Below are 27,709 nucleotides of genomic sequence, written 5' to 3'. Positions count from 1 at the left end.
ATGGCGGGGGTGGCGGTGGCGCTGGCGAAGGAGCGGGCGGTGGCGGCGGGCGCGGGGCGGCACGGCCACGCCGTCCCCTATCTCGGGCAGGATTTTGGGGCGCTGCGGCAGGAGTGCCTGCAGGAGGGGCGGCTCTTCCAGGACCCTTCCTTCCCCGCCAGCCCCACCGCCCTCGGCTATCAAGAGCTGGGGCCCAACTCGCACAAGACGCAGGGCGTTGTCTGGCGCAGACCCACGGTAGGGTGGCGGCGGTGGCGGTGGTCTGGGTCCCGGTGGCGGTGGCAGCCTCCCGCGGCATCGCGGTGCCTTTTCACCCGGCTTCTCGCTCTCTCTTCCTCCTTTCCCCCGGGTGGGTTTGATTTACTTCAGCGGGGTTGTGCGCCTGCTATTGGAGCTCTCCCTTCGCCCTCTCAGCCCACCCGGAGCCGTGTGGGTCGAGGCGCGGCTGCTGTAGGCGGCCCCCGGGCCGAGACCCGAGACCTGCAGCTTCCCCCGGGCTGAGACCCAAGACCCGCGGCCTCCCCCGGCAGCACCCAGGGGTCTGTAAAATCCCGGTGTGGGTGTTTTGCGAGGCAGCAGCAGCTCGGAGCACCGGGGTTGTCGCTTCACCTGGGGTCCAGGTTGGCAGGGTGACATGCTCCATATGGGAAACAACCACCTGAAAAGCCGCTCACCTCTCCGGCCTAAACTCCTGGTGCAGATAAACCACTTCCCTTGGGGAGCGCTCGGGGCTGTGGCTTTGGATAATTCTTTCCCTTGGCAGAGAAGTGAGCTGGCCACACTGCAGAGGTTTCCTTGAGTCCTCACTTAGCCTGTGCCTCTGGCTACCGAAGCATCCCTGCCTGGCCATGGGAGCCGTCGGGTCTGATGGACTGTGGGGCGCCTGGGCGTTTCGGGGAGCCCTGACGCAGTCAGTGGCAGGGAGGTAACAGCAGAGCAGTGTGTGCATGTATGTGAAAAACGCATCGGACTGCCTGGCACACACTGTGGAGTGAGATGGCTGCCCACAAGCTTTGGTCACCGGTTCCCTTCCTCACCGTGCTCAGTGTGTCTGGTGCCTGTGCTCGTTCTTGACCTGCTCTGTCTCTGTGGCCTTCATCTGCTGTGGTCAGTTGCTTAAATTCGCTGCAAGCCTTGTTCCCTTCCTTACCTGTGGATATATGTGATGCAAGGCTTGTTTCCTTCCCAGGAGCTGTGTTCCAGTCCCCAGTTCATAGCCGGTGGAGCCACTCGCACGGACATCTGCCAGGGGGCCTTAGGTAAGGTGGAGGCAGAAAGCTGAGTCTTCAATGCAGGTGCTGCCCTAGGACACTGCACTTAATGCTAGTCTGTAACTCCCTCTGTAAATACATCTTCTGTGCATCCTACCATCCATCTCCATATCAAATCATCTTGCTCTTGCCTTTCCTCGGCAGCTGCAGGCAGGGACAGCACGTGTTTGGCCACTGAGCACAGCCTTGCTGTGTGCACTAAGGGGTGACACAGATTGGTTTCCTGATGGGTTTTTGAATCGCTGCCAGTTCCCTTCATGTCCACATCCGTGTGTCTGAAAGCAGCCTCACTAATTTCTGCCTTTAGCTGTGTGCTTAGGAAAGCAGTTGTGTGCATAGTGGGGCATTTCTTTCCCCATGGCAGAGAGCTGTCTTTGCCCTCTCTGGTGCCCTTGCACAGCAGGTTTCAAGTTCTGAATTAGAGGGACAAGAAAATGAGGATGTGGATGACGGCACACCCCAGGGATTGCCCAGGGTGAGTTGGTCATCCCTGCACCTCAAGATTGCCCCAGCAAAAAAACAAAAGAAGGGTGATGGTCATAGGTGACTCCCTTCTGAAGAGAACAGAGGGGCTGATGTGTTGCCCGGACCCTACCCACTGGGAAGTCTGCTGCCTCCCTGGTGCCCAGGTCAGGGACATCACTAGTCAGCTCCCTAAACTGGTTTGGCACTCTGACTGCTACCTACTTTTGGCATTCCAGCTTGGCAGGGATGAAGTGGCAGAGAGAAGCCTGAGGGCTATCAAAAGGGATTTTAGGGCGTTAGGACAATTAGTTAGAGGTCCAGAAGCACAGGTGGTGTTTTCCTCCATCCCTTAAGAAGCTGGGAAAACACTGAGAGGAACAGAAAGACACACCTGATCAACTTGGGGCTAAGAGGCCAGTGCCACCAGTGGAATTTTGGGGGTTTTGATCATGGGATGGTTTATTCAGCACCGGGATTGATGGCAGCAGATGGGATCTGCCAGTCCCAAAGGGGGACAAGGGTCCTAGCCCAGGAGTTGGCTGGGCTTGTGGAGGGGGCTTCAAACCAGATCTGATGGGGGAAGGAGGTAAAACCAGGCTAGCTAGAAACAAGCCAAGAGGCAGCAAGTCAGAGTTAGGGGTGGGGCCCTGAAGTCCAGCTGAAGTGCGTCCACACAGCTGGTGATAAAATAGAGGATGGCATTCTGCAATCAGAGGCTGGAGAAGAGGAGGCTGAGGGGAGACATCATGGTCTGTGGCTTCCTGATGAGGGGGAGCGAAGGGACAGGTGCCCATCTCCTCTCTTTGGTGACCAGTGACAGAACCTGAGGGAACGGCATGAAGCTGCGACAGGGGAGGTTTAGGTTGGATATCAGGAAGAGGTTCTTTGCTGAGAGGGTGGTTGGGCACTGGAACAGGCTCCCCAGGGAAGTGGTCACAGCATCCAGTGTGACTGAGCTCACTAAGCATCTGTATGATGTCCTTGGTCACAAGCTCTGTCCTGTCTGGCCCTGTGTGGAGCCAGGAGTTGGACTCAATGATCCTTATGGGTCCCTTCCAACTCAAGAGATTCTGTGATTCTGTGTCCAAAACCAGAATGGTTAGGGAAGCTTATTTCACGTATTTTGTGCTATGCTTTCTTTCAGAAGTTATTCAGGTTAGTGCTTTTTAAGAACTAGATACAATTTATGTAAAAAGCCCTGACAGTAAAAAATACTTAGATTGTCACTTTAGCTCTCCTCATGCCCCAGTGTAATCTGTGGCAGGGATTAGGCTCCATTGTGTAATCAGTAAAGTCTTTGGCATGTCACCACTTTCCTTCCCAGTATGTATCCCACCGTGACTACTTTGGCATAAAGCAAGTCCCAGTGCTTACCACACGTGCCAGACATCTGTCCTCTGCATTGTGAAACTACAGCTAAGGAGCTGTTCGACTTGAAATTAGAAATTCTGTAGAGGTTCAGGTTTCTGAAGGCACTTAGTTGCCTTCTGCAGGCTTCCTGATGTGGCAGCAAAGGCACTGGTTTGTTACTTCATTTTCAAATGGTGGAGTTGCTGTTGCTAATGCTAAATATTGTTTTGAATTGTTGAGAGCATTTGTTGCCTTAATGGTCTTTGGGTATCAGATGTTCTCATGAGGTTGTATGGTATCACCAAAGGATATGAACTGACTCACAGCTGGTGTTATTTTATCTCCTGGAACAATACTGGAATGGGAGGTTGGTTGTGTTCTTGGTTGTGTTACTGTTTTCACCATGACTAAGTACTGCCGTGACTCGCTCTGCGGTCTTATGAATCTGGGCAGGATTTTGCTATTGCAGTGTAGAGACTGATTAAAAATTAGATGCTATTGATATTTTCTCTGTATAGCTCTTGAGTTACCAAGAGCCTGTTTTCAATCTCAGGTTTTTCACACAATGAGACTAGCAGATTGGCTGTACAAATGCTAGTTGAGTACTTTTTTTGTCTGCTGCCTCATCTGACACCAGCATTTGTATCAATACGTCTGCTTAAGCTTCCACTTACCTGAACTTTGTGTGCTGGCACTGATGTCCCATCACATTTTAGGATGTTACAGAGAAGATTGCCCTGGAAGATGTCAGGTGCTTTTTGAAATCTGTGCTTTTTATTATGTTGCTTTTTTCCATAGGAAACATCTGTAGTTTTACTTGTTCTCCAGAGGGCTTGATCACAAAGCAATAGGCCTGTAGCCACATGGACTTTCATGGCTGCTGGTGAGCTGCTTGGAATGGCTGGAGCCCTCCTTGGGGTACTGCAGGGACGGGTGAGGCATCCAAGGCACGCGCATCTGTCGCTGCTGCAGCAAGCTTCTTGGCAGATGTGTAACTGAGCAGTGATACAGATGTTCCTTTTAGCCCAAGAGTTTTGGGTCTGTGGGCCAGATGCAGCATATAAATTTGTTTCATCACTTTTGATGTGGACTGTACAATACTGTGATGCAGAGAAGGTCATCAACAGTGAAAAAGTGGTCCCCTCACCAAGGTTCTCCAGACACCAAGATTCTGCCCCTTGGTTTATTTATTCTGGTTTTGTTGCTTTTTTGGAAGAAACTTTTAGAAGTGAGTACTTGGAGTTGATTTTGCAGCATCAGATCTGAGGCTGAGGATCGTATTTGGCTCAGAACGGGCGCACATGGGATGTGGTGACTCAGAGCGGAGGGGAGGAACCGAAGTCACTGTGGAGAGGAAGCTTATTCACCCTTAACCGCCTTCTTTAGAGGGGATGTCACCATGGTACCACAACACTGGGGCATACACAGTGCGGTATCTCTCATCTGCTGCTTAGACACAGGTGTCTGCTCCTCAAATAAAAACGTGTGGAAAAATAATGAAGTGTTTAGGATGAATTTAGAAAATCATGCATGGTGTTCCCATGCTGGCAAAGGCTGCACTGTAAAGTGGGTGGTCACAGGCTCCTGTTTCTAATTAGAAGACTTCCCAGAGTCCCATGTTATTAATATAAATATGTTCAGCCATTGATGATGGTGTTAACCTTTAGTTACAAATGTTTTAGAATAATGACGTGTCTGTGATTGGCTGAATGGACATTTCTTTCCTTGACACCATACTCTTACATGAGCCGTGCTGTGACCTAAGGACCTGCCCTTTCACTTGCATCCCTCCATCCTGGGGATGTTTTGCTTATCTTTGCTCTTGGGAATGGCAAATTTTAAGCCCTTCTAGCTACTTATGTTCACCTTGCAATTGCATTTTTCTGTAGCATTCTTGTTTATAACATTCTTGTTTCTTTACCTGGAGATCAGGTAAATGCAGGAGTGGGTGTATAGAAATAAGAAGTAGCACACTGATAGCAGTAGAAAGGAAGCAGGATAGGAAAAATAGTACATCATGTTGATATAAACAGACTCACAGCTTGATATTGTTCCCTTTTCTGGTATCTCTGTTCTGCCTTTTGTATTGCACTTTTACAAAAACTCTCCATGATTAACCTAGCCTTGTTAACGCTCCTTTCACATTCTTTATAGAAGTAACCTGGGTGCTAGCATCCTCTTGGACTTCCCTTCTCTGTCAAAGGAGGGTCATTCTCTAGAGCTTTACAAAAGTACCCATTCATACAGTTAAGACTGGTAGTGACCCTGCTCAGGCTTACATAGTGCAGGCTAATTTCAGCTGTTATCACAAGATCTGTTCTTGTCCAGGCTTTGAGTTATCGGGTCTACTTTTAGCACTGACTGCTCAGAAAAGGGAGAGAAGATGACCTGACTGTTGAGCACTTTTAAGTGTGGAAACCAAAGGGTGGTGTGTCTCCCATATATGCTGCATCTGCCTTTTAACCCTCAAGAAGACCCTGCCCAGAGTTGTCAGGGTTAAAGATCTGTGTTTGCTTGAGTGCAAATTCTCCTTAGAAACCAGTATAAAGCTCAACAGAGAGGTTTTATCACACTCTGCGGTTTCTTTCTCTGAATGTTTTGCCTTGATGGGACAGCTAGAACGTAAATTCTTTGTAAGCTCTGCTTACAGGCTTGGAGATCCTCTGGGGGAGGGTTTCTCCTCCTTGAACTTCAATGCTTCTTACCCACAGGGGAAACCTGACTCAGAGATGTACGACAGCGTTCAGTGGTGTATGCTCTTAATCGAGTTGTGTGCCCAGCATCATGACCCAGGCTTCCTGAGCCACTGTGGTCGTGTCACATTGTTCACTTACTCTTTCTGCGCTGCTCTCTGCCTGCTCAGCCCCTGCCTGGTTTATGGAATAAACATGCTAATATTCCCTTGGAAGGGACAGCTGCTCTCTGAGCCAGACTTGCTGCTGATTTAAATCAGCACAGTTTTGCTGAGGGTACTCTCACCAATGTCAGATGCTCGGGGGTGCCTCTTGGGGTGGCTGAGTTTGCCTGGTTGGGTAAAGCTGTGCAATGTGAACTCTGGTTTATGCTGCAGGTTGAGCAATTGAGAAGGACACCACCCCTGCAGCTGACTGCAAACAAGGGGCATGGGACATTTCTCAGGGTGTTTCCACCCACCTGACAGAGCATGCACAAAGTGCCTTCATCTCTGCCTTCAGTGTTGTTACAGAGGCCAGGAGCTGCGTGGTTTCATCCAGCTGTGCTGGGTGAGCCTTAGGACTCTCGCAGCTGTGCTGAGCAGGCTGAGTTGCTGTCTTTCTGAGGTTATCTAATTTAGTCTAGATCTGCCTAACTGCATGAAGGCATCCTAGAAGTCTAGATAAGCATCCCTGCACTGGCTTTAGCCTAGATAGTGTATGTGTGAGATGCCAGCGACTCGCTCCACTTCCGAGCTGTGGATGTCTGTCTGTAAAAGCCTTACTGAGCCTGGGATGTGTGCCAGGGCTGTTCTGCTGCTTGGACAGGCACCTCTCTGTGAGTTACCAGTTGTTTGGCCTCTGTGCTGAAATGAGATCGCTTAACATAACATATCGGGTTCTATATTTGTGACTTGTCGTGTGCCTGTTCCCAGTGATTGGAGTGGTTGGAGATTGCTGGTGGTTGGAAGTTAAAAGCCTCACTTGTCCAAGGTGTGATTGTTCTGCCAGAGGGACAGCAGCACAGCAGGGAGCATGAAGATCCCCACTCTTGGCCTTCTTTTAGGATTTTGGTGGTCTTTAAAACACCAAGGAGCCCATAGCTTCTGGGTGCTGGAAGAGGAGTGTCTTAGGGGGAGGCCAAGGGTTATCCATCTGAGTCCAGTGCTGGGGCATTGATGGAGAGTGCCCAGCTCTCCTGCAGTGTGTGCTGGTCCAGTGCACACATATATTTACATCCATCCCCTTCTCCCACGATGTCTTTGACATAATGATGCTACTGCTGCCAAATAGAGAGCAGCCCACGGCTCTCTTGACCCAGAAGAGGCCTGTCACAAGCTGTGACAAAAAGACTTTTTTGTCTGGGTTAACAAATTGGCTTGCTGTGTGGTGAGGGCCAGTGGGAGAAAAACAAGTTAAGGAGGAAGGAGTGGAGACAGTACGACATTGATTCAGAGGTAGTAAGGTATTAATTCAGTCTGACCCTGTGAGAGCCCCAGTCAAAGTGCCAGGGTGTTGTCCCTTGGACTTGAAGAACCCCCGGTCTTGTTCAGAAACTACCTGTTTTGGACACTAAAAAAAATAGGGACCCTCAGTACAGAAGGGATGTCTGAGCAGTCTCTCCCAGGTGATTTCCGTGTTGGGTTTGTTTGAAGACTCCTATGATCAAAAAAAACCCACAAAACCCCCTGTTTGCTGGCAGTCTGTGTATGGGAGAGCACAGATCTAAGCTGAACTGAAGCTGAAGTCCTGTTGTTGCCTTTTGACCAGAGAGTTTGTTTGCAAAGCTCTTTAACATCCACTGTAAGGAGAATTCCTGTGAAGGGTCATCACTAAAGCCCTCGTGAGGCTGGGGGAAAGAGGATCTTACTGTTAATTCTAGATTAACCCATCTAAAAATGTCTTTTGCCGTGTTCTGACTCCAGTCTCTTTCCCAGCAGGCACGGTTGCTGTGCTTGGCGGTGCCTCCCAATGCACCCCTGTGCCAGAGGGTACACAGCTCCCAGGGAAGAGTTTTATGTTCAGTTCCTCCCCTCCAGGTTATCAAATAAGATAAGAGCATTTCAGGTTTGGAAATTACTCTGAAATTCCACGTCTCCCAGCCCTGAGACGTGAACAGGGCTGTGGGACTAGTGTGACTCACAGAGGAAGGGCTGGGGATAGCCTGCAAAGAGCAATGGGCGGCCTGGAGGGAGCTGCAGGTTGCAGTCTTCCTCCTTGTGCTGAGTGCTGCTGGGTTTGAGCCTGAGGGTGACCCAGAGCTGCTTCTCCCTGAGACTTTTTTCCCAACCACCTGTTTGAACCCCAGCTTCTCATCTGCGAGCTTTTTTGACCTTTTTCCTGTAGGAGACTGCTGGCTGTGTAGAGAGTGCTGCTTTGCTGGCCTCTGACTTGCTAGCAGCCACAGCTGTTTCGTGCTTCTTGAACCTATGCAGGATGCCTGTGCAGGATCTGATGAGTAATACTGACATTCCTGTGTTCACAAAGCAGGGCAGCAGCAGATCTGGTAATAGTAACAATAGTAACAAGGAGTTTTCTGTCGGGTTGTGGGTATCAGCTGGGTCTTTAGAATCGCCTTGCTAAGGGGCTGCAGAAAACCCACGTCTGAGCAGCAAGGTAACCTCTGTGTTGATTTAATACTGGTTTCTGAAAATAATTACAAAAAATAGAGGTAATGTTTATATAGTTGTGGTCTTCTCCTCCCTCTGCTTGGTAGGAGATGGTGTGGAAAAATACTAGCCAGACAGCCCAGACACTGGGGCTCTGGCGTGCAGGCTCGGTGTATGTTGGCTCTGTCCCAGGCAGGGTGAAGAGGTGTGTGGGACTGGGGAACAGTGCCTGCCTTCAGACCTTTCCTGACTCTCTGGTGACTAGAGCCAGAGATGGGATGTAAGATTAAACAAAGAGGCCTCTAGCAAGAGCCTCCAGAGATGTGTAAGGTGAAAGGAGCTCCTGTTTGGTAGGAGTCTGGCAAGAGATCTTAAAGGGAGTCATAGGAACCATAGGGAAGACCTCTGGGTGTCAAGGCAACAGGCGTTTATTAAGCATGGAGAAGGGAAAGGAAAAGAGCCTGTGCTTGAGAAAACACTGTCCTTTTGAGGAGAAACCGCACCCCTCAGTACCTGTGTGCTCCCACAGAGCCTGCTCTTCGCCTTTTCCTCAAGCTGCTTCCTAACCTGCAGGCTTTCAACTGAATATGAAGGTTTCTTTCAGATAGTCCCATCGTGGGTGATAACTGTGCTGGTAGATCATAAAAAGCCTGCTCTTACTTTTTTTGTTACTCTGGTCTTGAGGAAATACAACACTTGCCTGGAAACTTCATATATTTGTGTAGGTGCATTTGATCCGCCTTAGAGGTGAAGCGACAGGAGGGATCATCTCATGGCAGCTGAGGTGGTTATTAGTTATACTACACAACCCCTTTGTGGTACAAAAACTAAAGTTTTAATAACAATTTTTTTTTTTCTTTACCAGGGGACTGTTGGCTCTTGGCTGCTATTGCCTCTCTCACCCTGAATGAAGAAATACTGTCCCGTGTCGTTCCCAGAGACCAGAGCTTCCAGGATAAATATGCAGGCATCTTCCACTTCCAGGTAGGTGGAAAACTGTCTCTTGCTGTGCCCCCAGTGCTGTCGGCCAGCAACCAGTGTGGCTGGTCATGTCCACGCGTGCAGTGTTTCCTGGCATGTTTTGAGGGATGTCAAAGAGCCAGGCAGAGGAACGGAGCCATCCAAAAAGGGTGATGGTGGTGGAAGGAAGAAGACCGCTAACCAAGGAGCAGGGAGCAGGGAGCAGGGGCTGTCTCTGTGGTCCTTCCTCTGCCTGCACGTCCAAGGGAGGATGCACATCCTTGAACAGGGTGGGCAAAGCTGGCAGTGTGCTTTTCCTCTAGGAAATCGGTGTTAACAGATAATCGTCCTGCTGACCTGAGGGCACAACATGGGGTGGTAACGACATGTCTCTGCTCTCTTTCCAGTTCTGGCAGTATGGGGAGTGGGTGGACGTCGTGGTGGACGACAGGCTGCCCACCAAGAACGGGGAGCTGCTCTTTGTGCACTCAGCGGAGGGCAGCGAGTTCTGGAGCGCGCTGCTGGAGAAGGCCTATGCCAAGTGAGTCAAGGCCAGGACAGCCTTATGAGGGCAGGAGAGACTGCTTTTACCCCACTCAAATGTCCTCATGCTTCTCCTCCATAGCATCCTCAACTGTCTGGATAATAGGCATTTAAAATGTCAGTGTAATTGTTATCCTTTAAAACTTCTAAGGTATCCCTCAAACTGCCTTAGTAGTTTTGCTGATGGGTGCTTAAGACAAGTAGCCAAAAGTACTGGCCAGGCCCGTAATTGTTTGAAGGATTATAAGACTGTGTGGAGTTAGTAGGCAAATTGTTTGGTCTTTTTTTTTTTTTTTTTACTATTTTCTTGTTCTTCAAATAATATTAAGGATTTTTTCATAGCTGTGACTGAACCTGCAACCTGTATATATGATTGTATAAGATTTTATGCCAGAGTTTCCAAGTATAGAGGTGTAAGAAGCAAAGCTGCGTGGTGTGGAGGGGGGTACATTCATAGCAGCTGTGGTGCTGTTGAAAGCAGAAGTGCTGTGACATTTGGCACAACTGAACGCCTGTCTCTGAGAGGAGAGGAAAGCAGGAAACCTGATGGTTACATGTGTGAGAAGAGGAAAGTAGGGAGCCTGGTCATTGCATGTGTGGGTGTCCCCTTTCATGCAGGCTGAACGGGTCATACGAGTCTCTCTCTGGGGGCACCACCACTGAAGGCTTCGAGGACTTCACCGGTGGGATTGCAGAATGGTATGAGCTGCAGAAGGCACCACCCAACCTCTTCAAAATCATTCAGAAGGCTCTCCAGAAAGGCTCTCTCCTCGGCTGCTCCATTGACGTGAGTTAGCAGGACTCGGCTCTTGCTGTGCATGTGGATTGCTGGCAGATGAACCTGTGCTCCAGCCACAGGATGTGCACTTAGGATGCTGGTCCCCTCTGCCTACAGCTCTTAGCTCTACCTCTGACCCAAGAGGGGTGACACAGGCATGAGCTTTTGTGGAGATTTAGGTTGAGAAGTAGACTTTGTTAATTCTTACCTAAAAACCTGTTGCGTCCATTGTGGGATTTTTCCAAGAATTTTGCTGTTTCATAGGTTTGTGGTAGCAAATTGTACAGGGGACTCATTAGGGGTCCCAACACACATCTTGGTTCTTAAGAAAACCCATACCTTGGCAGCGGGCTGGTACAGGCTGAGTGGGTTTGGACAGAAAACTGCTGCTAATGGCTTCTGTGGTCAGATATGCAGAGATAGCAACCTCCATCCTTGCCATAGCAAGGAACCAAAAGGTTCCCAAAAAATCTGGGCTCTGTTCTTGGAGCAGGGAGGCTCAGACTGTTGCCAGGCTTTTAAAAGGCCTTATTGGAAAATACATCACTAAAAGCTGAACCTGCATCAGAAGGAAAAGAGGAGTTTTGGCCCTGGCTGCAGGCATTCAGCATCACTTTTAGCCTTACTGAAACAAATCTAAGCATGGTTACTGTGATAATCACCCTGCTTCCAAAGGAGATGATATCTTAGTTTTGTCTAAAGGGGAGTTAAACTGGAGAGGGAAGCTTCACAGCAGGTAAAGCACTTGGTTAATGTCAGCGTGTGGCCTCACAGAACTTCTGAGTCCTGTTTTACTCATTTACATAAGAATCCAACACGTGGATAAAAATCTTTTAATGGGTGGGGGGAAGTAAATGTATTCCTTTGTTTCTAAGTGCTGACACTTTCTATATTAGAAAATTCTTACTACTGAGTTTAGCCTTCAAAAAATTATGTAAAATCTTTGCTCTTCTGTCAGAGATAGAGGGATACAGAGGTTAAGGATTACCCAGAGAGTGTGTGGCAGGGCAGTAATAGGGCACGAATTGGCAGCAGGAATTCTGCCTGCTTGATCCCACCCTCTTTTTAAGCTTCAGATATGCTGATTTAAAATCACTCCCTTTCTGAAATAGTGAGGAGGCAATGGCAAATGTGCATTTCATGGAGGTTTCAGCATCTTTAGCACAAGATGTTGAGCCATCACTTTCTAGCAAGGAGGGACTTTTCTCTGCAGTATTATTTATTACCTGACTGCCCAAGTATTGTGATGACCACAACAAAGTGAAAGGGTGATATGTCCACAAGTAAAGTATGAATGGCAGCCAAAGTGCAGCCTTTTCTCTTGCTCCCCTGCAGTGTTCCTAGGCAGTGGTGCTGGGAAAACAATGGGGAATGTCCCACGCTGTTGTGGAGCTGAAGACTGTGTTTTGACCTAGAAGCAAAGCACTGGGGCAACTGGACCTGGGTGTGATCCCCAGTGGTTCCTCAGGACGGTCATTCCCTATGTTGTCACCCGAGAACATGGAGTTTGGTGTGTGTGTTCCCTCAGTACAGTGTTTGGAGATGCATGCAAGGGAATGCACCACGCCGAGTGTTTTGGAGCCAGGAGGGAGCTTTGTTGCAGAGCAGGGCTTCTGGCATGCACCCCGCGCCATGAATGTGTTTCAGCACCGCCACATGTGCTACTGGCCCCTCTCCCTGCTCTGTCATGCAGATCCCTTGTTGCTTTGGCAGCTGAACCACCTCTGCAGCCTCCCAGCAAGACTGAAGCTCCATTAGAGGGGGAAGCTTTGCTTGGTTGGATCCCCGGCTCACGGGAAGCCACACTCATGGACTTTCTTTGCTCTTCCAGATCACCAGTGCAGCAGAAACGGAGGCAGTCACTTCCCAGAAGCTGGTGAAAGGACATGCATATTCAGTCACCGGGGCAGAGGAGGTAGGTGTGCTTCCCCAAAGGGGTGAAATGCAGCCAGCTTTGTGTATAACCGTCCCCAGGGGAGCAGCCACAAATTCATCTTCAAGTCAGCAAACGCTTCACTCTCATCCATTTTGTCAGATCACAAAATTTCCTTTTGCTGAAGAAATACTGATTTGTGTTTGGATAAATGTAGACTTGACTTCTTGGGGATTTGACAAAAAATTCCCCAACTCTTTGTCGATAAGCATTGCTGTTTCTCAGTGAGTGGGGCCTTGCAAAACTGCAACAGCACCTCAACACCTTTCTCTCCAGCTGGTAGCACTACCTTCACATAGCAAGATCTGGTAGATATGTGCCAAGCAAAAAACCCAAAACAAACCCAAACAGGTATTATTGTCCCTTAACTGCCCACCTAACAGCCCACCTTCTGGCAGGGCATAGTGTTCGAACCCAAGGAGCCCATCCAAGAGCGAGTGGCTGGTGAAGGCAAGGTGAGTTAAAACAAAAGAAGCAGGTCATGGCATCCTTCCAGGTGTGTGGTGGACTTTGGGTCGCTTCACCAATAATTATGTCTCAAATACCTCTGAAATTTGAGAGGGAAGTGTAGAGAGTTGCTGAGACACTGTGCTGAGGTGGACACTGCTGACAGGCAGGTTGATGTGTGTGCATTTGCTTCTTCTGTCACTGTAAAAGCAGCAGTGAGGGAGTTTGACCTTAATCCACAAACAGGGATGATTTAGCCAGGTTTTCCTTTGGCGATACATGGAAGCTTTGTAAGGATAGTTTAACTTTGCACTGGAGCATCATTTCTGGACTCTCCTTATGCTCTGTGCAGTTTTCTTGAGTGTGTGTTTTGCATATTCACCCTAGTGTTTGTGTCATACCAAGAGTCTCACTCTGTCGTGTCCTTCAGTTCCCATAGGAAAGGCGGGAGGGAGTGACGTGCTGAGTACCTGGGTAAGTCCCTGTGCAATTCTCATCCCATCAGGTGAATTTCCGAGGGACGGTGCAGAAGCTGGTCAGAATCCGAAATCCCTGGGGGGAAGTGGAGTGGACCGGAAGGTGGAATGACAAGTGAGTCAATACATTGCCCGTAGGCTCTTACTACAGGGGCATGGTCGTGTTTCTGCTGCCGCCTGTCTTCTCCCTACCTCAGATTCCTCTGTAAGTCACATCTGGATGTGGCATTTGCTCTGAGCTGTTTAAAAGAAGCATCCCACCACTGTCACTGCCCTTCAGACAGAACACCTGCCTTCCTGTAAGGCGCAGTGGTTTTGGTGGTGGTTCTGACAAGCCTCCCCGTAGTTTCTGCTGCTTTAATGGCCCCAGCTCAGTGATGAGCTGCTGAAAACTTACTGTCTAAAAGTGCTTTAAAAATCCATTTCTGTCATTAGCAATAAAAATTGGAATCTACTTGTTTCTGTGGCTGGGCAAGATTTACTCGGAGTCTTGGGTCTTGCTTTTTCTAAATAAAGCTGTTTCAGCCAAGGCTTTAGCACTTCCTGAAAATAAAGCTCTGCTGCTCACCCTTACCTTGGATATTTAAGAAATGAGGTATCTAATATCCCAGGTCCCTGGATTTTAATCCTGCTGTGGTTTGAGAGCTCTGGGGCTGCTAACAGCTGGATACTGTGGAATATTTCAATTGTGTGGAGCTGTAAGAAAGAGAAATCAGTGTGCTGATTAACCTTTATGGTACCCTGTAGTTGATGTGGGGTTGTCTTTCAGCTGCCCAAACTGGAGTGGTGTTGACCCTGAGGTGCGGGAGCGACTGACCAGGAGGCATGAAGATGGGGAATTTTGGTAAGTACCGCTGGGTTTTCATTCAGGCAGAAGAGAATGTCTTCTCCTCTGCTTTTTTCCCCCACAAAGTAACCTCTCCCAATAGACTCTGAGTGAGCAAATTCACCCCAAATCCTAGTGCTAAATCACAGCAGAAGAGGAGGATAGACAAGGTGGCTGTGTAGAAAAGCTGTGATGTGTCCAATGGCATTGGTTCTCACAGGATGGCGTTCAACGACTTCTTGAGGCATTACTCCCGCCTGGAGATCTGCAACCTGACTCCAGACACCCTGGCGAGCGACAGGTACAAGAAGTGGAGCCTGATGAAGCTGGATGGGAACTGGAGGAGAGGATCCACTGCAGGGGGCTGCAGGAACTACCCAAGTAAGAGAAACTGGCAAAATCCTTTACTCATCTACTTGTACTTTCTCTGGGAGCTGGTTGAGGCAGCCTATGGAGGAGGAGGATTGATGCCCAAAAAGTGCAAGTGTGTGGGAAATGTGGCTCCCTGATGAGGGTGTAGTGGTTGTAAGGGCTGGGGAGGTAGTATTAGTATTAGTTTTCCTCTCACAGCTGATTTTGGAAGTCAGAGCTGCATCTGTTCTATCTGACATACATACAGCAGCACAGTTGCTTTCAAAGAAGCCTCTGAGCAGTTTGCATAAATCCACTTCCCAGACACTTTCTGGATGAATCCACAGTATTTAATCAAGCTGGAGGAGGAAGATGAGGATCCTGATGATCCTGAGAGGGGCTGCACTTTCCTCATTGGCCTGATTCAGAAGCACCGGCGGAAGCAGAGGAAGATGGGAGAGGACATGCACACCATCGGCTTTGCAATCTACGAGGCAAGTAGGGCAGTACAGGTGCCTGGGAGGAAAGGGAAAACTCACTCACCCTGTAAGTGGGGTAGTGCAGTTCTCAGACTGGGCTTTCCATCAAAACTCAGCCAGGATGAGTCAGATACCAACTGCAGCAAGGAAAGTTCCACTTAGATGTTTAGAAAATTATCCTCCACAAAAGCAGCTGTCAAGCACATGGACAGGTACCCAGAGAGACAATGGAATCTGCATTCCTGGAGATACTCAGACCTAGTCTGGGCAAGGTCCTGAGCAATGCCATTAACTTTGATACTGGCCTTGCTTTGAGTAGAGTTTTGGACTAGATGACCTTCAGAGGCTCCTTCCCACCTATAACATTCTGTGCTTCTAAGTGGAGGAGCAGAAAAACTATTTTAAAAATAATTAAAAGTGTAAAAAAGCAGTCTCTCCTTCACTTACCAGGCTGTGGTGAAAAGCATCAGAATGAGAGCAGCCATGGTGGGGACGCAGTCCTTGCTGGGACACCTGCACTGGCTTGGGGAGTGGGAACTCAGCAGCAGAACCAGCCAAAATACCTGTAAAACCTCTTCTGCTGAACAATGTGCCTACAGTAACTCTTGAAGCAGGACATTTTGCACAGAGCTGCAGAGCAGCTGTGCTCAGCTGGCAGTGAAAGAGGAACACGGGTCTTGCCTGCAGGTTGCTCTGTAACCATAGGCAGTAAGTGCAATTCCCTGCTTTCCTAATATCCCAGGTTTGGAAGGGCTTGTGAAAGAATCTGGTCCCTGTAGGCAAATAAGGTTTAGAGCAAAGCTGCATCCCCTGAACCTGTAAAGAAACAGAAAATTGCATTATTGTCTTGCTCAGTTCCTGCCTCCTCTTCTGATGGTGGAGGTGAAAAGGTGGGAAGAAATAGTAGAGAAGCTGAGTCTACAGCAAAATCTCACAGTGGGCTGCAGGGTCAGCAGGAAGCCATGGCCAGCCTAGCTGTCTGTGCCAGGGTGTTCCCACAGTGTCCCAGCTGAGCCTCCCTGGCCTCCAGGATGGAGTTGGGAGCTGAACCAGCAGATAGCATTGGGTGATGTGGACTCAGAGTTCATCTTCCCCCTGAAGCCCAGCTTTTTTTAAGATCATGGATATACCAGCTAAGCAGCTGTGAAAAGCCTTGGAACTGACATTCAACAGGCAAGTCACTCTCTCCTTTTCTCCTTGCAGGTGCCCCCTGAGGTATGTAGCATGTGTTGGTGGTCAAGGTGTGGAGTCAGGGCTGAGTGGCTTGTGGGAAGAAACAGTTCAGAGGATCCTCCATCACTGCAGGACAACACTGACTGTACAGTGTCTGAAGTCACAGGCCATTTTTTCTGGGAGCGACCTTGGGTCCATGTTGCATTTTCAGAGTGTCTTGGGTTGGGATAAGGGCTCTCTGTACTGCAGAAACTCACTGAAGCTGCTCTTCCATGGGTCTTCTCCCAGCTGAGACCCACACCTGCTCCCACAGAGGTCAGCTGCTTTTCCCAGGTTTGCACAGAGTTCGTTTGACATGCAAGCAGTATTCCAGGAGGTGTTTGTTTTTGTTTCCCTAAGCACCATTTTACTGGTTTCTCTCTGTTTCTACCTACTGGCAGCTATCAGAGTGCCCTGGGGTGGTGACTCAGTGGGATGCCTGTGCCTTAGGAGGCAGGGCTGCAGATGCCTCCGAGCTGTTGCCCCTCAGAGGAAGGAGTGAGGTTCAGCAAAACACCTGTGTACCCTCACTGCCTGGCCTGCTGTACCTGTGGGGGTGTGTGCAAAGCGGTCAGGGCACCTCACGGTTCCTGAGCTCAAACCAGCTGCTGCCATGTGAAGGTGGTTTGTGGTTTGGCCGGGGAGGAAACTCTGCTGCCAGTTAATGATGCTCCTTACCGACCTGACACCGTCAGGCACTCAGCTCTCACCCTAGATGTGCAGAAACGTGATTTCCATAAAGTAGAGTCTGTAGCTACAGTCCCGTGGCTTCCCCCCCACACTCCCAAAGGTGGTATTTCATCTGCCACCATGGCAGCAGGTCTGGCAGGTTTTACATTCTTAAAAATGCAGGAGAATGAGGAGGATGAGATTTCTGACCCCTGCCCGTTCCCAGCATTGGCATGTTCCCAACCTGCACGTTCCCAGCCTTGGCTTCGGGTGCTGAGGTAGCCCACCTGCAAGACCCTGCACGGAAGGGTTTATTCTGGGAGGTGTTACATGCCAGACAGGCTTTTACAGTGCATAATGTTTGTTTTCATCTGGGAGCCCTCTGTGAGCAGGCTCTCTGCCCTGAGCCAGCCTAACCTCAGAGGTAGAGCAGAGCTGCAGTCCCTTGATGGCTCTAGCTTTGGGGACAAGAGGGACATCCATGTAAGGCACCTTGCTTTTGAGAAAAGCAGTTGGTAGAAGAATTTACCAAATCTTTTCACCCACCCATCCATCATCATTTGTAAAACATAAATGTGACCTGAATGATTTAAGATGAACTGGAAAATACATGTCCAGCCGCAGCTCGGGAGACTGTGGTTGCATGCACCCACCCCCTTCTCCCCTCTCCCTCTCCCTCTCCCTCTTTCTGTTCCATTGAACAGATGTCTCTTTTTTCATATGTAAGTGTCACCTCTATTATATTTTTATTTTAAGATGCAAATACATGCAAACCGTTGGATTTCTGTTACTTTCTCTCCTTGCTTTTCCTAAGTTTTCTGGCCAGACAAACATTCATCTGAGCAAAAACTTCTTCCTGACCAACAAAGCAAGGGAGAAATCAAACACCTTCATCAACCTGCGAGAAGTGCTGAACCGGTTCAAGCTGCCTGCAGGAGAGTACATCGTCGTGCCCTCCACCTTCGAGCCCAACAGGAACGGGGATTTCTGCCTCCGAGTCTTCTCTGAAAAAAACGCCAACTCCACGTAGGTGGCTTTTGTAACCCTGTGAGAGCCATACAGGCACACAGGCCACCTCTGGCCCCTCTTGGAGGCGTGGAAGGATGGAGCCAGCCCGGGGCTGGGGTAGATCAGTTTCCCACAGGGAGCAGGAATGGGGATGCACAAGTGTCCTGCGGGGATGGGGTCACAGCAGTTCTTGTTTGTCCCCAGTTTTCCCACGTATTACTGAGAAAAGTGTGAGTGAACTTAGCAGGAAGGAATGATGGAGTGATTAACCTACAGTATGATATAATAGGTGGTTGTTTTTACCAGCCCTACCTTGGCAGTCAGGCGTTGTTTAATTATGGAATCATAGGATCACAGAATGGTTTGGGTTGGAAGGGAGCTTAGAGATCATCTTGTTCCACCCCCACTGCTGTAGGCAAGGGCATCTCCCACTAGACCAGATTGTTCAAGGCCGCCTCCATCCTGTCCTTGAACCCTGCCAGGGAGGGGGCAGCCACCGCTTCCTTGGGCAGCCTGTGCCAGGGCCTCACCACCCTCACAGGGAAAAATTTCTTCTGCATATGTAGTCTAAATCTACCCTCTTCAAGTTCACAGCCATTACCTCTCGTCCTGTTGTTACATGCCCTTGTCAAAAGTCCCTCCCCAGATTCCCTGTGGATAGATGACACCAGCTGATCTTTATCCACTGATGTAACTATCGTAAAAGGCCACCAAGTTTTTCAGGCACAAAGAGAGGTGAAGTTTGAGGGGCACAGAGAGAGGTGGTGGATGCCCCGTCCCTGGAGGTGTTCAGGGCCAGGTTGGATGGGGCCCTGGGCAACCTTGTGTAAATTCAGGCCTGGAGGTTGGTGGCCCTGCCTGTGGCAGGGGGTTGGAACTCTATGATCTCTGGGGTCCCTTGCAACCCAGAACATTCTATGATTCTATGATTTTCCCTTGGTGAAGCCATGTCAGTTACCACCAGTCACCTCATTCTGATTTTCCATATGCCTTAGTGGAGCCTTCGGGAGGATCTGCTCCAACTCTGCAGTTGTTGGGCTGTAGGCAGCTGGGTCACCAGCGCAGGTTGGTCTGGAGAGAAAGGAATACCCCAGTGAGCAACAGGCTGGGCTCCCCCCCCGGGAGATAGAACCACATGTGCTCTTTGGGAACATGTGGATCGCAACAATTGATCTCACACCGTAGAGATCAGGCTGGGAAAAAAAAATTGAGAAAGTTGCTCAACCAAATTACACCTTTGATGACACTAAAATGGGCTATATTTGAACTGGCTTAAACCACACCATTAGTTGTGAAGCTGTGAGGAAAATTGTGTCACATCTTACAGAGCAGCTGGGCTGTGGCCTGGAGAAGAGGTATGGGATCTTTGTCTTGAGCCCCTTAATTCAAAGCAAGCAAGAATCTTTCTACTCGTCTGTAATCTTTTGTTGTGTTTCTGTAGCAGTGAGAAAACTGTGGTGTTGGTTGTGTTCAGCTTCTGGTGGACCCTTAGCAGTGCTTATGAGCCCTGGTGCTCCCACAGCAGCAGGGAGGGGACAGTGTGAAACGCTTCTCATCCCACGCTGGCACACCAGAATGTTTAAGGCTTTGGCTTTCACTGTTTAAAAGTGTAAAAAAAAAAAAAAAAGAATGCTAGATAGAAGTTTGATTTGCACCCAAGAGTCTGGTCCTGGCCTGAGGCCTGGGCAGTGGCACTAAGTGACCCAAAGGGTTATGGCTGACCCAGAACCCTGTCTGTGACTCTGCAGGATGTTGTGCAGTTTGTAACATATTCTGTAAGTCTTGTTGCCATAGTTGACAAAATAACAGCTTTTAGTGGTGGTATGCAGTGTCTGTGGTTGATTTAATCCAGTTACCTGAGTTTAGAACCTGAATTGTTATTTCCATAATTTAAAGAATCCCCCTTTAACTGAAAAATGAAGCAAGCGAATCAGAAAAGTTACTTGTTTTGTTTTTAATACTGATTTATTTCTTTTTCCAGGGTCATAGATGATGAAATTGAGGCCAATTTCGAAGAGGTATATCTTAAGTCTTTTACATTGAGATAATTTTGTCATAATTAAGTGGGGGTGCCTGTTCCCTGTGCAGTTTTCCTGTAGGCAGTGCCAAGAGATGGCACCCCACTTGGGAAACAGATCTTTCAGTACCCACAGTTGAATGTCCAGCGAATGGAAACATCACAAACAATAATGGAAACACATGTTGGCCCTCATCCTGAGCAGTGAGCTTGGGCTCCCCAAGTAGAGGACATCAGGAATTCTCTGCAGCAGTAACTGGAGCCAGAGGAAATTCCGTTTGCTCTCCAGGAATGTGGGAGGTGCAGCCCTTTAGCCATAGGATTGTGTTTGCACGAACACATCCTTTCCATGAGTAAGAAGAGGTTCACCATATGTTTAGTCTTGCTGGAGCAGGGAATGTTTTGCCTGTTAATGGATCTACCACTCTGTGTGGGTTTGGTTTATTTTTACAGGATGAGAACTGCATTCTGCTTGCTTTTTTCCAGTGAAGGCAGCTAGTCTAACAGTACTAGCAGCAGGAACAGTGAAGTTGTGAATTTAGTAGTGATTTTTTAAAACAAAATAAGTAATTCTTTTGAATATTTTTTTAGTAGAAGCCATTGCAGAAGTTCTTAACTCTTGCAGTGGTTTCAATGCCAGCACTTTGAAGCACCCCTGAAAATAAACCCGATTAAAATCAAAGTAAAAGCACTTTGTACCTTCAGCTTTGCCATTAAAAATGTGTTTTACTGGGGGCAAGGGGATCCATTAAGCCCTTCTCAGGCAGAGAAGTTCCTCTTTGCCATGTTCTTTGTTTCTCTCTTATAGATTGAGATCAGTGAAGACGACATTGAACCCAGCTTTAAAAAGCTTTTTGGACAGCTAGCAGGAAGTGTGAGTGATTTTCTGTTACCATCTTGCTGGCAAGATGGGTGAGTGGGTAAGAGGGATGCCTCCCCCAGGACAGGGTTTAATTCCTGTGCTGAGTCAGATCCCCAGTGTATGCATGACTGTGCAAGCAAAACTCTGTGTAGCTGCCTGCCTGCTTACACAGCAGATTTGTGAGGGCTCCTGGCAAACAATCTCTGCTGTCTTTGAACTGCAGGCGTGGCTTTTACCTCTGCTGGTCCCTAGTTCTGTCCCTCAGGCAGAGCACATGGGTCTCTCTGGGACATGACTAGGGCTGGGCTATGCCTTCTCCCCAGGCTGCCATCACCTGCCCAAAGGCTTGGCAGACCCCACAGCTGGGGGAGCTACTGGGAATGGGTGGTGGGGAGAGCTTATGCTTGCACCCAGGGGAAACTTGGGAGGCCGGGAATGTTCAAACCCGTCCGACTCTCCCAAAGGAGTCAGAGGCTGCGTGTGAGATGGCATCTGCAGCTCACAGCCAAGAACTTGCTTTCCTCCTTTCTGCAGGATGCAGAGATCTCTGCCTTTGAACTGCGCAGCATCTTGAATAAAGTCATGGCCAAACGTAAGTACCTTCTCCCAGCTGCATCTTCAGCTGCCGACCAGCGGGTTTAGTCATGAGAGCTCAGAGCACAGCACTGGCCTGGGCAGGGTCAGACCTGCAGCCTGGCTCTCCACATGGCTACGTGCTATCCATACTCCTTCAGCAGTCTGTGGAAACGCTGAGGATCTGCCTATACTGAAGGTGTGTTCCACAGGATGTGTGCTCTGGTAGGGTGGCATGGATGCCTTTTATCCCAGCATGGCTTGCTGGGAATTGGCTCTCAAGAAAATGGACAGAATTGATTAATGCTTCATAATCTAGAGAAGGTATTTGTGCTACTTTAGTATTGGACCTTCAGCCAGTTGCCCAACCCATGGTTTGAAACCCTGGGATACTTTTTTTTTTCTGTGAAGTGGTTCAGACTTTGGTTTTGCATTATTTTCTTTCTCATTAAACAGAGCTCAAGAAGGAAGTGTCTCTAATTTCCAGAGTGCAATCTTAGCTGGGACTGTGTTGTATGTCCGTGCTCCAGTCAGTTAGCAGCGGTGTATTGATGGTTACCAGGCTTGATGTGCTGCTCTTCCCTTGCACGAAGCCACCTGCCACTGACCTCCATGGGTCAGAAGTGCACATTATCAACATACTCATATCTTCGCAGGCAGACAACAAGTGCAGGAAAGCTTTATCTCCATCTCTTGCTTCTGTGGCACGGCTACACACCAGACTCACTGGGCTGTTTGCTTGGGGAAACTTGACAGCTAGCTTTGACCCTAAGCCTCTTCGCCAGGAAATGGAGCGTGCTGGCTGGTAGCACCCGTTTGCCTGTTGCAGAGCTGTGCCCTGCTCGTGCCAAACAAGAACCACCTTATGTGTGTCCTCCCACCCCAAGCTGGCAAGTCCTGACCCCTCTGACCACAGCTCTAAAGGAGTGCTGCTCCCTGCTCTGCAAAGCAGTTGGCAGAAGTTGTAGCTTCCCGCAGAGGCGGCACCTAAGTGACACAGGGCAAGGGCTTCCCCATGCAGCACTTGAGGGCTGTCAGTACGCAGGTGTCCTCGCTAGAGCTCTGTAGCCACCACACCCTCTGCAGTCTGTATTGCACTAGATACTTGCCACGTCCCAAGGGCTTCCCGTGGCATTCCCATGCCAGAGCAGGAGGCAGCATCCACTGCTGTGTGCTGCACTCACCTCACCAAGGCGGTGACAGCAGCGCAGCTGGACGCCTGTTCCCAGAGAGGATTTGGAAGTAGGCAGCAGATGGTCATCAAGCAACTAGCAGGTATAGGTCACGAACAACATGGAGCACTAAACACGTTACCCAGAAAAAACCCCAACCCCAACAACATGAAAAAGTGTCTTTCCAGGTGCAAAGGAAGCCACTGGTGACAGAGAAGCAAATAAGGGCTGAGGTTTATATGCTGGTTACGGAGCTCATGGGCTATTTAGGAGGGTGATGTGGTACAGCATGCAATCACAGTCTTGTCTTCTGCTCCTTTCTTTACAGGACAAGATATTAAATCTGATGGCTTCAGTATCGAGACATGCAAAATAATGGTTGACCTGTTAGATGTATCCTTCGTGGCTGTTCTGCTCCTAGACAATGTTCTTCTGCCTGTGCAGAAGTAGGCGAGCTGCTGACTTGGCAGTGGCAGGTCCATACTGATGTACTGATGACCCCAGAGGTGGAGAAGTTGGTTCCCCTGAATAAAAATAGTAGCCCTTGCTCATGCTGCTGACCGTGGCATGTGTGTTCTCCCAGGCAGTGGGGAAAATTGGTTTTCAGACAGGATGATCTGCTTTGAAGTCTCCCCAGCTGTTGCATGTTTGGTTGAGCTGGGGACAAAGGGATGTTTGTGCTGGGAAGAGGCACTTGGCTCTCAGCAAGGTGTGGATAGCCTTGGCTGCAGTGTTTGAACACTGCATTTCACTGCTTTGTTACCTGGCTGAAGTTGTTAGGGGCATCATAAAGTCACTGGCACTTAGCAGACTGACAGTGCAGGAAACAAATGCAGGATCTGGGGAGTACGCTGCCTTTTCAGTGCTTCTAAGAATAAAGGCAAAGGCGTAGGATGAAGGATCCATGTCTAAGAATAGTTGTGTTTAGCTTCTCTGTGCAGTGGGAGTTGAATTGCAAAATCAGACTGATGTTCTGCTATAATTTAGTGTAAAATATGGCAGTCTGTGGGGACTCCTTTGGGAGCAGTGTGGTGGCCAGGTTCTTTTGTTAGCTCTTTGGGCAAGAACTGAAGTTGTCCAAATAGCAGGCTTGGTTGTGGCTTTTCCTGTTTATAGTCCAGACTTACATCCCCATGCTCCTGTAACTGCAGGTGTTGAACCAACAATGCAGAATACAATGTCGTCATCAGGGCTGTTTCATACATGTCTGGAAAACAGAGGGAGCCAACAAAGGAGCAGAAAGAGCTTGTGACCTGATTCATGGTTTAAATTAATTGATCACCTTATTGACTTAGGCAACAGTTGTGTCTCCAAGGGGATGAGTCCTTCAGAGAGGACTTGCAGCCTTTTCTTAACTGCAATTTCTATTTTTAAAGTATTAAGTAAGTAATCCCAACCCAGAAAGGGGAAACCTCTTTTCCTCCCATCCAAAGAGATTGACTTAACTCAAAGAAGAATGATGGGAGTGGTAAACTGGGACTGAAGGAGTTCCACACCCTCTGGACAAAGATTCAGAAATACCAGGTGAGGCACCACTTTTTTCCTTGGAACGTGCAGTCAAACTGTAGAGGTGGCTGTGGCCTGAGTTGCCTCACACAAGGTGTACAGTCACACACCCCAAAGCAGGGACTCTTGCTCCGACTGATGCTGCATTTACGCCTTTGGTTCCCCGGGCTTGTCCCTTGGAGTCCAGCGGTGTGGCTGCTGGTCCTTTGGGTGCTTGGCTGAAGGAGAGGTTGCCTCTCCCCCTGTCTCATTCCCAGAGGGATTTCTGGTTTGGTTTAGCTTGCACCCAAGTGTGTTTAGCCTTTCCACTGAACAGCACGTGTTTGGTGTCAGTCTTGCCGCGGGCTTTGGTAGCAATAGTGCCTTTTGGCATGGGAGTTCAGGGAATTCTCCTGGGTCTTTATCCACTCTGGCTGCTGTGTTAGAAAGACTTGACGTTCTAAAGCCACTTTTAGGCAAACTGTGGAATTAGTACCTATTCCTGCAGACTGGTGTTACAAATGCTCCTGAGCAGTGTGCAGGTTGCGTTTCAAAATGTTTGGCTTCTGCCTGAAGCCAAAACACCCTCTGAATTATCCACAAGTTCTGACTTTTGGGTTTGTCCTCTCCAGAAAATTTACAGGGAAATTGATACGGATCGGTCTGGTACCATGAATTCATACGAGATGAGGAGAGCGCTACAAATGGCAGGTATTTATATTGTCTTGTCTTTTTAAGATCATATCCGTTTCCAGCTGGGTTAATAGATGCTCACTAGTCTCCTGTAAATCACTTGTAAACTGAAAAATCCAGTGTTCCTGAGCCTGATGAAAGGCCTCCATTTAATCCAGAGGTTCAGGCCGAGCTCTCATCTTTGTGTAGCAGTGCCTTGCCCTGTAAGCAACCAGAAGCAACTCAGAGGAGTGACAGGCTTGAAGTTATTTTCTGTAGTGACCAGCTTTTGGGGAAGCACAAATGACTGTAACAGTCTGGTCTCATAACAGGGTGCTGTCAGCTTCTGCTGAGTCCCTTTGGCTATACATGTGGGGTTGGCATTAGCCTGCAGAATTGGGATGCCATGACCTGGTGAAGGAAAGCAGCTTGACCCAAGGGGTACTGCTCACAAGAGTGTTAACAGAGGTGTCATCTTGCTACTGCAACCACTGAAAAGCAAATCTGAGATATGACAGTGAGTGAGGGATATATCACAGAGTCATATGTTCCCTTAATGATCTTCTGGGGCCACCTTAATACCGGTGTTTGGCCCCTCTGGAGATTCCCCTCCTGTCACCACATAAAACGAGGCAGCATTTCTTTTCATCCCAGAGTTTAGATGCTCTTTGGAAATAGAGACCCATTGCCCCCAGAAAGGCACTGCCTCATCTCTGGTGTCTGGGGTCTGAGTCTGGCAGGTGCCCTGTCACCTAGGGAAGGATGATGGTCTGGTGCAATTGGCCTTTTGCCCTGGGAAATGGGAGCACGAGAACACATGCAGCAGGAACAACAGAGGTGCCATAGTCCCAACTTTAAGTCACTCTGAGTACAGAAGGGGTAGTTGGGAGTTAGCAAAAGTTGAGAACGTAACTACAATGTAGCTACCTGACTTTCTGGTGGGGTGGGGGGTCTTTTATTATTGGTTGGAGCTTTTTGCATATTTTTTTTTCCTCTCTTAAATCCTTGGTATTATATTTTTAGGGTTCAAACTGACCTGCCAGCTACACCAAATCATTGTGGCTCGTTTTGCTGATGAAGCGCTCGTCATTGACTTTGATAACTTTGTCCGGTGTTTGATTCGGCTGGAAACCTTGTTCAGTGAGTACAGGCTTAATATCCAGACAGACTCTATTCCTTTGTGTTTTTCAAGTCCAGGATAAGTTATTCAGAAAACTTTGTACTGGAACCAAGGCAACTTTAAGGCTAAGCTGTAAATCCAACAACCCTGTTTGCATGTGCCTCCTATATCTCAGTCTGGTTCCTAGACCAGACTGCTGAAGTGGAGCCAGAGTCTTCTGAGAAAACAATTAAGTGTTGATTTTTAAAAAGAAAAATCAAAATCCAAACACCTAGAGTTTGACAAGTGGTGTTAAGGTTACAGACTGATCCATTAAAAGTGTTCAGTTGTCTTCTTCCACACAAGCACACAAGGGCTTTGGAGCAGCATGTTCTGCTTCGGGGTGGAGAATGTTGGCATCCATTTTAAGCCACTGGGCCTAAATTCCTTGTCTATCACCTCTCTCTCCTACCACAGAAATGTTTAGAAAACTGGATACAGAGAAAACAGGAACAGTAGAATTGAATCTCGTTAATGTAAGTTCATTTAGCTCTACAGCACTTGTTCTGTTTGGGTTGTTTTCTTGTTATGGTGGGGGGGAGTTCACACCAAAGCCTGTCCTGCTCCATTCTGACTGATTATGGCTGGCTGCCTGTGTCACATGTAGGCTGGAGTGACCCAGCTCCTGTATTTATCAGCACCCTTAAAACATGCCTACATCACACTGTGTTCCTGAGAGCCAGGCCAGGTGCCTGATGCCATTCACCACTAACAGTCACTTGGGCTGGGAAGCATGGAGGCTTCTCCCCCCCCACCAGGCTTCTCCCCCCTGCCTTTGCAGTGTAAAGCAGAGGGGCAGCAGTAACTCCTCTTAGTCACTGTGGCTGCTGCTTTCTGCAGAACCTGCACCCTGCAGAGAGGAGCAAGGTTGGGGGAAGCCACCACCCCCCCCCCCCAGCATGTCTGCACCAAGGTTGGGGAAAGCTACCCTCCCACACGTTTAACATGCTTATTACCTGAACATAAGTTACTTCAAGACCTAAGCAAGGAATGAACAAATGATCCCCAACCTGATTTAATGATATTTATATCTTCAGGGAAATGTCCTAAAATTGCTTCTGTAACACCAGACATTCTCCATGCTGGAACTGGGAACAAGCATGCCTGCTACAGGCATTTTTGCTAAACTTAACTGTGGGCCTTTTTCTCCTTACAGTGGCTGTGCTTCACTGTCATTTGAGCCATTGCCTTCAGCTGAAGAGACCTCAAGAAGATATCAAGCAACCATAAGTAATATCCTAACATGAATGTGCCTTGCCACATGCACCCAGCTCCAAGGAGGAAAGTGTTCTACTTCAACAGTAGAATTTGTAATTCTTTCTTATGGCCTAACAGTTTGTATGTACTACTACATATCCTATGTACAAAAAGTCTAATTTAGTCTAAATCTTCTGTGCAACTTTTTAATATACAGCTTTGCTAACAGCCTTGTTTTTGGGGCGCTTTATATGAATTCTAGAGGAAAGCTCATTATAGCTTGACAGTCTGGTTTAAGTGCTTTTCAAGTAACAGCTCCACTCCTTCCTGTGTATCTGAAGGAATACAATGCAAGGGCTGGTATTGCTTATTTCTGAATACAGGTGTTTGTTTAGGTAATGATTTCTGGTAAGCCCCAGCATTCTGGCTAAACAGTAAGAATTGGAGAATGTGTGACACATTTGACCACACTGAAGGCAAGTCTCTTCATCTCCATTGATGAGACTGTAGCAGGCGGCTGTTA

At 48.5% G+C, this 27,709-nt stretch overlaps 1 protein-coding gene across 1 annotated transcript; it reads left to right on the top strand.

Annotated features, from left to right (window-relative positions):
* Positions 1-27,311, top strand: CAPN2 (calpain 2; the record flags this gene model as incomplete). The annotated part of the gene is made up of 20 exons (XM_084261826.1): positions 1-237; positions 1,190-1,259; positions 9,233-9,351; positions 9,735-9,868; positions 10,489-10,657; positions 12,480-12,563; positions 13,534-13,619; positions 14,274-14,348; positions 14,551-14,711; positions 15,006-15,187; positions 17,856-18,067; positions 20,031-20,067; positions 20,875-20,940; positions 21,463-21,520; positions 23,002-23,066; positions 24,129-24,197; positions 24,791-24,869; positions 25,854-25,970; positions 26,407-26,465; positions 27,146-27,311. The coding sequence occupies 20 exons, from the start codon at positions 1-3 to the stop codon at positions 27,167-27,169; spliced, it is 2,103 nt and encodes a 700-aa protein (XP_084117952.1). The 3' UTR covers positions 27,170-27,311.
* Positions 27,312-27,709: the final 398 nt, after the last annotated feature.

This window comes from Gallinula chloropus (assembly GCF_964237585.1).
Source record: "Gallinula chloropus genome assembly, chromosome: 3".
Classification (NCBI taxonomy): Eukaryota; Metazoa; Chordata; class Aves; order Gruiformes; family Rallidae; genus Gallinula; species Gallinula chloropus.
The sequence above is the reverse complement of the archived record's forward strand: the minus strand, read 5'-3'. Positions and strand labels throughout refer to the sequence as shown.